Consider the following 13,424-nt stretch of genomic DNA (forward strand, 5'->3'; position numbering starts at 1 on the left):
TCTCTCCTATTGTGTTGCGTACTCCATAAATATAAGCGCCATCTACGTTGAATAATGAATGGGTTTATATTTTGGGTTTGCGTGTTCTGGTATATAACGTTAAATTTGCTGATCTCTGGAACAAGGGAGAATAAGATGTATGTTAAATGACTTTCCTGCTGCATATTCGGAAGACATAATTGCTGCTGGCATTCTGTTGAAGCGATAAGTTCTTTAGGCACCTGAAGACATATCGCTGAGGTTCATGATATATGACCAGAACGTGTTGAGGCTACAACAATATTTCTCTTTTCTCGTATATGGCTGTATCTTTTGCCCGTTTAAAAAGCCATTAAAAATTTAAATCTATAATAATGGATTGTTTTCTTAATTTGAACAAAATGTATGTAAGTTTTGCTGCGCATTTGGGGCACTTGGTAGCGTAGTTGGCCGGTCACGGTAGCCAGGCGGTCTAAGGCATGGACTGTTTTCGCTCGCTCGGAAGCCGGGATCTTAGGTTCGAATCCCACACAAGGTATGGATGTTTTGTATGTATACGTGTTTATTCTGTGTTTGTGTTGTCCTGTGTTTATATAGAGGCCTTGCGACGAGCTAATTATTCGTCCAAGGAGTCATACCGTCTGTAAAATGATCATGAAACTGAAAATCAGAGGCCAGGGCCCGCGAGGGCTGTAGAGCTAGTGTAAAAGAAGGTACCATAGTTGGTTGAGACTGTGCTACAATCCAGAAGCTCGCAGATTCGATTCCCGATAGGGTCATCGGATTTTGCAATTGACCTAATGCTTCCAGCCGCACTGTGGCATTGGGATCGACTAAGATGCTAATAAAGATGAGAACTAGGAATCTCCGAGGGTTTAAATGATGGTCAGTGCGTGGTGTTCTGACCCTCACCACCATTTGTGAGCCGACTGTACAGAAAATGTGGGAGCCTTGACGTCTCACGAACGTGTGGGCCTCCTCGACTTGTTACAGGGATAGCTTTACCTCTTCCCGTATATTGAGACGCTGAACGCTACGGACCACTGAGGTCTGCGAACCACGTTGTTTGTTCTGATAACAGTAGAACTATAATTTCTGGACGTCTTTCCATCCTAACTAATTTTATATTTTGCTAACATTACTTCCATTGGTGTAAAAGTTGCCTGTATTTATCCATAACATTGTTCGATGTGAGAATTGGCCTCAAACTTTCAGTAAAGTTGCTTTAATCCAGTAAGAACCGGTGACAGAGAAAGGAAATTGGGTGAAAAGATATTTTTGATGAGGAGAAAGTATCCTTCAGTTCTCTTCTTTGCTCAGCCTGACACACTATGAAATACGAAAGAGAAGACGTTGCAAATTTATAAAAGTTCACATAATCCGTCTTTGTTTATTCGTGGAATTTAATCCTTGAACTCTGCATTAAGTAAGTTTCGTAAATGGAGCATTCTTAATAACCTACTTTTTCTCCTCCATTTCATTATCCCGTGCATAGAGGTAATACTTGCTTTTCGCTCAGTAAATATCAGTGTCAGGTCCTGAGTGCTTGCCCCGTTATGTCACTAATGATTTCAAGATTTTGTTGATATCTTCGTGTCGCATTTTTAACCGGAACGAAAGTTTAGATGTAAAGGAATTTACACCTCCTTGAGCATTCAAGGAAACTGGTTCATTGTCGTCGACTGCGGAAGCGGCGTCTCTGAGAGTTTTGGTTAAACGAATTGTGAGTGACGTATCGACCTTGCCAGAGGAACAATGCATTTAACCTTGTTACAGTAAGTCTTCTCAGCCTGTGGTTTTCCCATTGACACCTGTAGTGTGCCTGTCTGCTATAAATCGGCTTATTTTAGCACACTCTATTCTTTTTTTGTACACTTAATTAATTGTTGTGACGGGTGACAAGTCCGATATACAGAGGAGGCTGCGGATGACCTGAAGCGAGGTCACAAGAGGCCATGGTCCATGGTAATATGAATACAGGGTTTCGCCTTGGCCTTAACACGTTTTCTTCTTTCCAGTCCTAAAGAACGCTTGTTTGAGAGTGAGATAGATCGGCTCTTGTATACCTGTCTGTCTTTAACGTTAGACATGGCCTTCCTTGAAGGTGTGTCCTGTATGTGTCGGCCATTTACCGTGAGAAGGGGCTATGTCTTATTTCTAACGTTTTCTTCCCAACAGGTAAAGGTAAAATGTAAAGTTGTCCCTGTGCTTAACTAATTAAGCACTACGTCATGAAGGCGTATGGGGGAGTGGATGTATAAATCCACAGTTTCTTGACCTCGGCACTGGTTGGAGGTGAGTGGTCGGCTTCACGCCCCGGCCGTTTTACCCCTGAGGAAAGAGCCCCCGGTACTCATTGTTCTTCCCAACAGTGAACACTTTCCTTTTATTCTGACACTTTTAGTTTCTGAAAAATCAGAGTGTTAAAATACACCTTTAAGCGTTAAATGCACACTTGTGAACTTCGTTGCTGCGCAGAATTAACGTTCTGTTCCCCCGGTGTTACGTAATTGCAGCAAATTTTGATTATATTTCGAATTGTCTGATTTTCGGCATGTGTTAAGAACAATAATCCACTCATTCTAGGATAGAATAGCTTAAAGTGATCTGTAAGCCATCGCATGTTATCTACTACCCTATAATATGATATGGGGTGAGGATCGCTCAGTCGGTATAGCGATGGACTACATGCTGGACGGTCAGTTTTCGATTCCGGGCAGGGCAAGATTTTTCTCTTCTCCAAATTGTCAAATCGGCATGATATGGGGTGAGGATCGCTTAGTCGGTATAGCGATGGACTATATGCTGGACGGTCAGTGTTCGATTCCGGGCAGGGCAAGATTTTTCTCTTCTCCAAATTGTCAAACCGGCTCTGGGGCCCACCTAGAATCCTATCTAATGGGTACCGGGGGCTCTTTCTCTTTGGGTCTAAGCGGTCGGGGCATGAAGCTGACCACACCTTCATGTAGTGCCAAGGTCAGGATTGGTGGAGCTCTACCTCTTCTCCCTTATATGTCTTCACTGCATAGTGCTTAAGCACAGGGACAACTTTACATTTGTAGTACCAGTTTGATTAAATTAAGGAGGGTGCGATGTAGCTCACGTTAGAGGGATGAGAAGTGGACAGCACAACGCGGTTCATAATGATTGTAATGTGCGTAACCATGTTCATACATTTCATAACCAGATCTGTGGCATGTTTACTTCTAGGGACATTTCACCTAGAACTGCACCACAGACATTGGTTTCCTGTTAACGTATTTGAGCATCCTGCTGCATTAGTGGTTCACTTCACGCAAACGCACGCACACACACCCTCTCTCTCTCTCTTCCCCTCTCTACACCCCTCCCCCTCCCATACCCCTCCCCCCTCTCTGATACCATCAGTTCTGCTTCACAGAATTATTTGTCCAACCACCACTTGGTCCATGTTTTGCTGTAAATCACGCAAATCATCATATACACTCGATGATCGCCCTGTGTAGCCGAAACATCATTGAATTTACTTAACAGTATGAATTAAGTGGTCATTCGACCAGCAATGCATTGAAGCCTGTATTATGTGTGTTTATCAGATTGATCCTGTATCCCTGTACCAGGCCGTGGAGACCCATAGGGTTGTGAGACGTTGAGGCTCCCACATTTTCTAGACAATCGGCTCAAAGATGGCGGTAAGGTTGTCAGCCTTACGTGCCGGCCGCGCTTTACTCCCCAGGAAAATTATTTAATTAATTCCTGGTACTGATTTCTGTTAGAGGCTGAGTCGACCCCAGGGCATAGTGCGGCTTCCGGCTTGTAGCATAGTGCCCCAAACAACTACGCTACCGCGTGCCCCAAAATTGATAACTTCGGACTAGGTAAATAGAGGAATTACTCGTACAGTCAAGAGGCTGTCTCTCTTTCGAGTTTCCATCCCTTGTTTTGGCTGCATTAGGTTTGCTGCTCGGGTGGATGTTACCTTTTTTAAGTTCTTTATTTAACAACAGTATCAGGGCCGGTCACGGTACCCGGGCGGTCTAAGGCATGTACTGTCGTCGCTCGCTCGGAAGCTGGGGTCGTGGGTTCTAATCCAACACAAGGGTTGGATATTTGGAATGTGTATGTGTTTGTGTTGTCCTGTGTTTAGATGGAGGCCTTGCGACGAGCTGATCTCTCGTCCAAGGAGTCCTGCCGTCTGTGAAATGATAAAAAAAAAACAACCTCGACACTTTAGAGTATAAGAGGAACGGATTAAGTATCATGGCTACATGGACCAGTCGGTGGAATGCGAATTGGCAGGGGAAGTCGATGTACTCATCAGAAAACTTGTCCTATTGCCACTTTATCCGATACACGTTCCACGTGACCTAGCGTGGGATCGAATTCTGGTCGCTCAGGTGGTTGTGATTCTGCCACTCATCAGATAAGGAGTCTGCAGAAGTTAGTGATTTCCAATCGGGTATCAATAAGGCGAGACCTCGTAAAGTTTTTTAGCAGGCTTAAGGTACAATGACTTTATCAGTACTGATATGTAGTCGTTTTTACTCTCGCTCATGCATGGCTCGCTAAAGAAGCACACAGTTCCGGACTGGGATCGAGAGGTTGTCGCCAGTAGCCTAATTGCAGCATGGCACTGAATTGTTTATACTGGATTCAAGGCGGCGGCATGCGAAACTTCACGTTATGTTAGAAATTGTAAACGGAAGTTTCTTGAACCGAGATAATGTCTGACTAGTAAATGACGCGAGAAAATCTCATTCGAAATGAAATCTGTATTTTTAAATTGTATGTCTCCTGTCTTGCTTCATTATTCATGAAATGCAGCTATCATTATTTACAGTTTTTTTTTTTTTTTGCTATTTTGGTAAAACTCGAATACTGTCAAGGTAAATTCAGACGGAATTTGTAAATTTTTCCACGGCGTTGATTATGAGGAATGCCGTCTTATGTGATATGGCTCCCTGCAGATCTTGTGTGAAGCGACGTTTCGGAGGAACATCCGCGAACGAGGAACCAGCTTGAGCACGTGGCTGCAGCCACATCCTAGAAGACGACCTTCTTCAGACTGAATTTTGTTGCGAATTTGCGCTAGAAGTTCTGGCTCTTCATTTTCTCCCTGCAAATGTTCTCATTTCTGAACGAGCACGCTAAAGGAAAGAAAAATTAATTTCTATTACCTCAGTGATCGTGTGGGAAAGGGAATTAAATGTCCTTCCGTCCGTCCGACCTATATTCCTTACTTTTCAATTCTTTTCACTGATATTTGCATTCTGATCTATAATTTTCCATGGCTTTTTTAGTTTCGGTCCTTATCGATTCTCTGTTACTCCTAATTTAACTGTGGCTATGTCTGCATTTGCAACATTTGTGAGAGAAGTTGACTCCGGAAATGGGTACATGACGTATATGACGGGTATATAATGGGTATATGACGTGAAGACTGTTTTCGCTCGCTTGGAAACCGGGATCGTGGGTTCGAATCCCACTCAGGGCATGGATGTTTAGGTTGTGTGTGTGCGTTTTTCTGTGTTTGTGTACAGGTAGAGGCCTTGTGACAAGCTGATCACCCTCCCAAGGAGCCCTACCTAATGTGTAAGATCCGGAAAAACCGAAGTGAACGGAGAAGTTCATGGAGGTAGGCCTAGGCCCACTGGGGCTGTAGTGCCAAGGAAAAAAAATGACGTGAAGCACATATAAGACATATCTTTATCTTTGATTTGAAATGTATAGTAGGAACGAATTATTAATAAGACGACTATATGCTGTTGACCTGCCCTCATAACTGCAGATTTATATCTGAGTTCGAAGAAAATACCAAGGCCGTGTACATGAAGTCATAAAATGTCAAAGGATATATTTGATATTACTGTTAGAAGGTCGTGAAAACAAACTTTCCTGAGGGACCGAGCCGTGAGGCTTGTGTAGGACTTGAACAATTTCTGCGAAGTTATGAAAGGGAAAATTAATAGAGCTCTTTATATTTCCAGATTGCCAGTTAAAACTTCGAACTTAATTCTGTTAGTACTTTGTATATATTTCAAGTAACACATTCTGTAAGATTCGTGCTGCAGTAAATGGAAGGATAAATTCGGAATGTATCTAATGTTATTCAGTTAGAAATTTGCCGTCATCTTGTGAAGCACTAATGATTCTAACTGCTTATTATGTGATTTAAGGAAGCGCTACAACAAAAACGAAATAAACTCCGTGATTTTAGTCCGCAAGCGGACTATACCGACCGAGCGACCGCCGCTTGTCGGCGAAGTTAGTGCCAACTTTAACGGCTAGAGGGTGTCACGTGGTCAGCGCGGCCGCTATTTCCTTAAAATAGCGCTTCAAATATCCTCATGAGGCTGAATTTACCCCGTTTACGTTTCTTTTTTTATGGCATTGCTATACGTATACCCCAAAGCCTAGGTGCCTGCCTCAGAGCCAGTAATCAGTTCACGTAAACGGTCAGTAATGTGGCTCTGTTACCGTATGCATGTCTATTAATGGAACCGCCCCACCATACGAATAACGCTGAATTCATATTGCAGCCCGTGCAATCGTATTCTTGCAGCGAAGATTGAAGACAACCTCCTGAAATTTGTGTTGTGTCTGTTTCGAAGTAATAGTGTTACTTTGTAAATCATTAAGAATTGATTTGGGTCCTCGGTTTAAACAAATCGGCAGAAGGACCTAAAGAAACATGAATTGGTATGTTAAAACTTTCTTTTAGTTCACTCAACCCGAATGCATTAATGCTAGGCATGTCCTCCTATGTTAGATAGTAAGCAACGCAGGAATACAGTTCCTGTGTTTCTGGACATTTTCCTTCATACTGTTTTTATTTAAAAGGCATCGTTTCGGAGACTGGATTCTGCCCTCCATCTTCAGGGAGAACGTACTCAGTTGGGCCCAATCGATAAAGCTAGTCCCTGTCTCCGGACCAAGAGATAGTGACTAACTCTATCGATTGGGCCTAACACAATAATTGTATTAATACACTATCGACGCAGACTTTTGGATCTTAACGCAGGAATTGTTATTAGATGGGCCATTTTAGAGGTGCTTTTGCTTGGGACAAGAAAATAATTTCCAACGCAACCTTCCGCTACGTTATCACATTTCGCTTGTTTACAGCGAGAAAACTGCGCTGTCAGCAGTATTACTGTTTTCCTTTGCTGTTGATTCCGATCTCTGTGACAGCTGAGTAGACGCAAAAATGTTTCTAGATAGTCTCTGCAGATGGCGCCAGCCTGCAGAACCCAGTTTGTCAAGGCCCCCAGTAGCTCTCAAAGTTGTTTGGCGTGTGATGTTGGAGGCCTTGACTCTGGCAAAGTGGGAAGTGCTGCCTCTTGCTGATAATATTACAAACAGTAGAGAGATCAAGGTTTGTGAGCACTGTTCAAATTTAACTTTTGATAACGATGAGGTGGTTTATCATTTTTTTAATTCTGTGATTGTATATTGTGTACAGTTTTAAGTTGTATTTTTGTGCGTTATAAGTTGTTACTTTTTGTTATAGTTTTAATTTTTTTGTTGTTTTATTTTACTATTTAGTTTGTTTTCTGTTTTTGTTTTTTGACCAGATCTCGGCGTGCGTCTCAAGACATCACGCGTACCAGCGACAGTATCGTGCCATGGCAACGGTGAGTATTCGATTGACACACTCCACGCTCTTGAAACATCCATTATATGTGACCTTTGCACGAAACTCATAAAATGAACATATAATTGGGAAATCTTTTCTATCCGCATGTTTCACCTTCGAAACTACGGATCGGACTTATGATAAGGATTATAATGTTGAGGGGGGGGGTCTACATTAAAGCCTTGTCTCAAGCAAGTTTTATTTATTTATTTTTTCATATCTTACAGATAATAGACCGATGTTTACACGGTGCTGAAGTCTAGTATGTCGATAGTAATTTGTCTTAAGAAAAGTGCGTGAAAGTCATCATATAAGAACCTCGTTAAAATTTACGAGTTTTATTTGAAACAGTTTTAATAAACGTAAAGGTATCCCTGTAACAGTCCGGTAAGGCTCATAGGGTTGTGAGTTGTCGAGGCTCCCACATTATCTCTAGACAGACGGCTCACTGATGGCGCTAAGGTTGTCAGCCTTACGCGTCCTACGCCCATCGCCCCCAGGAAGATTCGTGGTACTCATTTTTTGTTAGAGGCTGAGTCAACCCCAGGGCCATAGTGCGGCTGGAAGGATTAGGTCAATTGAAAGAAATGTAATAGTCGTCGGGACTGGAGCCCGCGGCCTTCCGGCTTGTAGCATAGTGCCTCAACCAACTACGCTGAAACATTTGTAATATGGTTAATAATTAAGGAAGTACTGGGGAAAATAATGAGACCAGCTTAGATTGAATAATAGCTTTGGAACAATGCCGGTATGTTCGCGTCTGTAACGAAGAAGACCGTCCGAAAGGTTTATTTTCTTTTTCTTTTCTGTTGAAGAAATCGCATGGCAACGTATTTAAATGCAAATCGGTTTTAATAATTTAGTCTTGTAAACATGATGGAGGTTGAATAAGATGTAGCCTGCATGTGTAAGTGTTGTTATTCCCATTCCTTGATATAAGTAATTCGGTAGGCGCCCCTGGTTACAGATCCAGAGGTCTGGGTTTCATTCCCAGCGCTACCAGATTTTCCATCTGCATGTAAGTGTCTGTTATTGTTGTTCGTCTTCAACCAAAATTTAATGCATCAACAGAATTTAGTGAAACTCCTCAGCATAAAATATTATTAAAATCAGTTGAGAAGTTCTCGTGTTCCATGGGGACTGACAGACATGGTGAAATAAATAGGCGCATTTTAGATAATTTTCTTTTAGAATGCTCCAAGAAGTAGGTGAAAAAATAACAGCTTAATACACGACCACACACACACACACCAAAGATAGAGATCTTACGAGATCACCTTGCTGTCTATGTTTCTGTACGTGTATCCCCCTGTAACAAACTTTGATCTCTTAAACCGATTTTCATGGAAATGGGTATGTATTCGGAAAGACCCCCCTGGTGAACTGTTAAGAAAATAAACAGTGAGAGAAGAGATTTGTTATATACAGAAAATACCTACATACTTAAGCTGCTTCTTAATGTAGTCAGCGCCGAAATTGAGGCACTTGTCGTATTGGGGAACAATTCTGCCGCCTGTGGGCTCAGCCACGTTTTGACACCTTTCATATACTCCTCATTATTGTTGGAACTCTCTGATTCCAACAAGTTCTTCAGGTTGGTAAACAGATGGTGGTCGCTCGGAGCGAGATCAGAGCTGTAAGGTCAGACAACTCCCAACTGAAATGCTACAGCAGTACTCAAGTGCGAACAGTTGTATGCAGACGTTCAATGTTATGGAGGAGTACTACGAGTACACTGTATGTCAGCATTCCACGCGTTTTTCTCTGAATGGCCCCACGCTTTATTCCAGTGTTATGCAATACACTTGTGACGTTATTGTGGCCCCTTGTTTCATGAATTCCATCATCAGTACCTCTGCCCTGTCCCAGAACACAGTTGTCAGCAGCTTTCAGGCAGCAGACGACGTCTGTTTAAACTTTTTCTGCTTGTTTGGTGAATGTGTGTGCATCCAGTGCTTTTGTTGCGCTTTCGTTTCAGCATTCACAAATGAAACACACATTTCGTTACCTGTTACTCGTACAATGTTGTTGAGAAATTCATCTCCTTCTTTGTGGCATCGCTCTGAAAAGTCAAAACCGAAGACATTCTCCACGTTTTGTGCGCACCTGTGACCGTTATCGGAACCGTTTTCCGCAGAACTTGTGATAGTATAACCTAACTGTGATTCTGTGGAAATTTACAGGAAAAATCTGAAATCGTGAAACGCCGTTTTCTCAGATTTTTTGGTCAACATTTCGCACAATATAATCACTACAGATGACCGGCCGATCACTTCGCTCTTCATCATGAACATTTGTTCACCCGTCTTTGAACCTTCTACATCATTATCTTGCAGCTCCTTCGCTCATTACATTTTGGCCGTAATGCACGACGAATTTCCGCAGCACTCATGTTTTTTAGCGTATAGAAAGCGGATAACAGCTCGAATTTCAAAGCTTGCGGGACTATCTACCGCAGGACACATCGTAACTCACTCTGTAGAGACAAGAACGAGCACTATGTGACCAGTTATGTGAAGGTTTACAAGGGTTCATGTGTCTGTACCTCGCATGCGCGAGCTCTCCCCCGCTTCACATTAGTTGCCTAGAATAAACGGAGGTTACTTTCCGAATATCCATCTTGTGTGTAGTCACGATTTTATAGTGACTGTAGACGGGGTTTTGATTGGTAATTTGATTTATTGAACACTTACAGATTGTAAATATCTGTAACTGTATCTAGTTAACACACTCAGCAGTTCACTGCAGCACGTACTAAATCTTCTCAGTCTGCTGTATCTTCGCCAGTCTTTGCCTGGTAACGGCTTCCAACGCCGTAAATCCCTCAACTTCCATGTTTACGGCATCTCGTCCTCGCTGGCTGTCACCTGTCTCACGTCTGGTCCCCAACTGAACTAAATGGCTTCCAACTGCCGAACTCAAGACTGAGTCACTCACCAACCAACTTACTTCACTCCACCAGCTCTAGCTGCAGTCAGCGCCATTATCTAACTCCCAGGCTGGCAGCCGTCTCACACCAACCTCCTCCTCTTCTCACTGCCGTCTCAAGACTCCCTCGTAATCGCATCTGCACCTCGTTATATAGCCTCGGCACAGATGACATGGTAAACATATCATCCAAGAGTTCTTCTATTGTTGCGTTACGTAGCTATCACACGGACCGCGTAACACTGCTATCCAGTTACTGCCATTATCTAGCAACGGCTGTTGTGTAGCTGTTTATTTTGCGGTCGCTGCCTAGCAACGAGTCTGTATGCATATATGATGGCACCAAATGGCATTTCAACGGTAGACTTGAATGCCTCCCACCAATAGTACCAGGATTGGAGCCTCAAATTTTGTATATAATAACAGTAATATTACTTGATGCCTGAACCGATTGTCATGGAATTTTGTATGTATGTCATGTCATCTGAAGTCATCTCTATGGCTTTCTTCATGCATCCGTTCCAGCAGTAATACCAACACTACAGCCTCACATATTGTATTGTTTTATTGACTTCATTATGCGTATGTACTAAAGTTTTTTTTTTTTGCGTATTATAGTGAAAGGAAAGAGACGGTTAGTTCTTCCCAGAACTTGTTTACTTCTGCATTTTGGTTCCCTTCTTCTTGGCTATCGCTCAGCTCCGAACACTGAATGTGTACTCTAGTTATTAGAAAGGGCCGCAGGGTAGTCACCTCGCCTTGAAGAGGGAGGCAGCAAGGATCTCCAGAACGTCGGAAATACTTCTGCATGGAGCCATCGGAATAATAAAAAAAGAACTGGATCAAAATTAGCATCGGTCCGCCATGAAAGCCTCAAATAATCTGTTAGTCTGTTATTGCATTACGACCGTGCCCATAGCCCACGCGGTTGGTCGCCAGCTTCCCATCGCTGCGGCCCGGGTTCGATACCAAGTCAGATCACGTGGGATTTTTGGTGGACAGAGCGACACTGAGGCAGGTTTTCTCCGAGTACGTAGGCTTCCCCTCCCAATTCAAATCCCACGAACTACTCCATGTTCTTTAATCATCTTACCGTCGACACTGATGACGTCATTACCTCCCTTACACATATCACGTTTTTATCAGCGATACTTGGGCTCTCTCGCTTCAACATCTGTGTAAAGAGGACATTAGAGGTTAGTCGCTGGCTTCCCATCGCGGCGGCCCGGGTTCGTGCCCGGGGCTGGTCATGTAGGATTTGTGGTGGACAGGTTGGCGCTCGAGAAGGTTTTATCCAAGTACTTTGGTTTTCCCCTGCCAATCTTCATTCCACCAATTGCTCCACAATCACCCTCACCTATCATCTGGGGCTGGTACAATTGGCCAGAATTGGCCGCAGTACAAGGGACTTAGTTCCTGTGGATTCAGTCTCACACCACTAAGAGTAATAACAAAAAATAAAATATATAGGACCCCGCGGTATAAGGTATGAACTGTCTTCGCCCGTTCAAATACTTGGATCGTGGGTTCGAATCCCAATGGAGGGATTAATGTCTGTCTGATTTTGTTCTGTGTTTGTGTTGTCCTGTATAGGCAGCAGCAGCCTTGCGACGGGCAGATCCACAGTCCAAGGAGTCCTACCAACTGTCTTATAAGATTAAAGAAACTAAAATGAAACGGCCTTTCACGGATGTCCAGAGGGAGCAATAACAATACTACTAATGGTAATATAGGGACCTATTTTGTTGGTAGGATCGGTTTTCAAAATACTTAATAAATTAGATGACTGAAATCCTCCATTTTAGCATGCAGGTTGTCAGGTACAGAAAATGAACAATTTTATTACTACATTTTCTTACGTGGCACATGCCACCTGAATTTGGGAGTTGTGAGTGTGCATCTTTTAGGTATTGTAAGTCATCTTACGTATTACACTTGACAGCTTCTGTCTGGGACACTCGAGCAATGTCTAGGCCTATGGTATTCAAGTTTTAATGTTGAAATTTGTGTCACTTCAGTAGTGCTCCAAGGAAGGCAATATATTTCATATGTAGCTCTATAGGCTTTCATTAGACATCTCCAGATATGGGAACATATGATACTCGTAGTATGCTGCAAGACCGGTCGAGCGGACACTGCCTTTTGTTTTGTCATAGAGAATAATTATGAACGCGATATAATGGATCATTGCATCGGTTATTCCGAATTATTAATAAAAGCGCGTGATTCAGTTACAAGGGAAGTCTTGTAAAATTTAATTAAATTCATAATTCACAAGAAATTTATTTAATTAATTAAATTGTATGTACATGGTATGCCTGTAAGTTGAATTCGTGTAGGTAAGCATTTATCTGATGCTTTTACAGTTAACAGTAGGCTAAAACAAGGGATGCTTTTTCCCTGATGCTGTTTTTAATTTTGCTCAGTTATGTGAGGTGAGTCAATAAATAGGTCACAAATTGATATAAAACTTAAAACATGTGATTTTCAAACCTGAGAAAAGCAGTTATTTCTCGACATATCATCCACCAACATTCATACACTTGTCCTATCGCCTTACCAATGCGTCGAAACCCGCAGCATAAAAGTCTTTTGACTATTGTCTCAAACCATTTATGCGCCTCCATTTCATCATCTGCGACTTTTGAACTTCCTTGAGAGAATTTCTAGACCCAGTTGTGAACCGCTTTACGCGACAAACACTTCCCACCGTAAACAGGAAACATTTCTTATGAATATTCTTTGCATTGAGTACTTCTGCCAGCAGAACGCTTCTCTTCGGTAGTGCAGTCCTCAGGCACGGTCACCATTTTGACTACTGAAACCAGCCTCAGTATACGCATGCGCTCTGCTTAGACTGTCATGAAGCTGGACTGTGCTACTACCTAGTGATACACATAGG

The 13,424-nt window shown here is 42.6% G+C and overlaps 1 protein-coding gene across 9 annotated transcripts in view; it reads left to right on the plus strand.

The window, feature by feature from the left end:
- The window catches only part of LOC111875648 (oxidation resistance protein 1), a 394,105-nt gene that overhangs the window by 209,224 nt on the left and 171,457 nt on the right, over window positions 1-13,424 (plus strand). For 8 of the 9 annotated variants that reach the window (XM_023872059.2, XM_033750161.1, XM_023872054.2 and 5 more), the window contains exon 3: window positions 7,533-7,592. The exons of the other annotated variant lie outside the window; for it this stretch is intronic. In XM_023872059.2, coding sequence (XP_023727827.1) covers window positions 7,533-7,592 — 60 coding nt within the window. The remainder of the gene's footprint in view (window positions 1-7,532; window positions 7,593-13,424) is intronic. 9 annotated transcript variants of the gene reach the window in all.

Source organism: Cryptotermes secundus, unplaced genomic scaffold (genome assembly GCF_002891405.2).
Source record: "Cryptotermes secundus unplaced genomic scaffold, Csec_1.0 scaffold297, whole genome shotgun sequence".
Taxonomy (NCBI): domain Eukaryota; kingdom Metazoa; phylum Arthropoda; class Insecta; order Blattodea; family Kalotermitidae; genus Cryptotermes; species Cryptotermes secundus.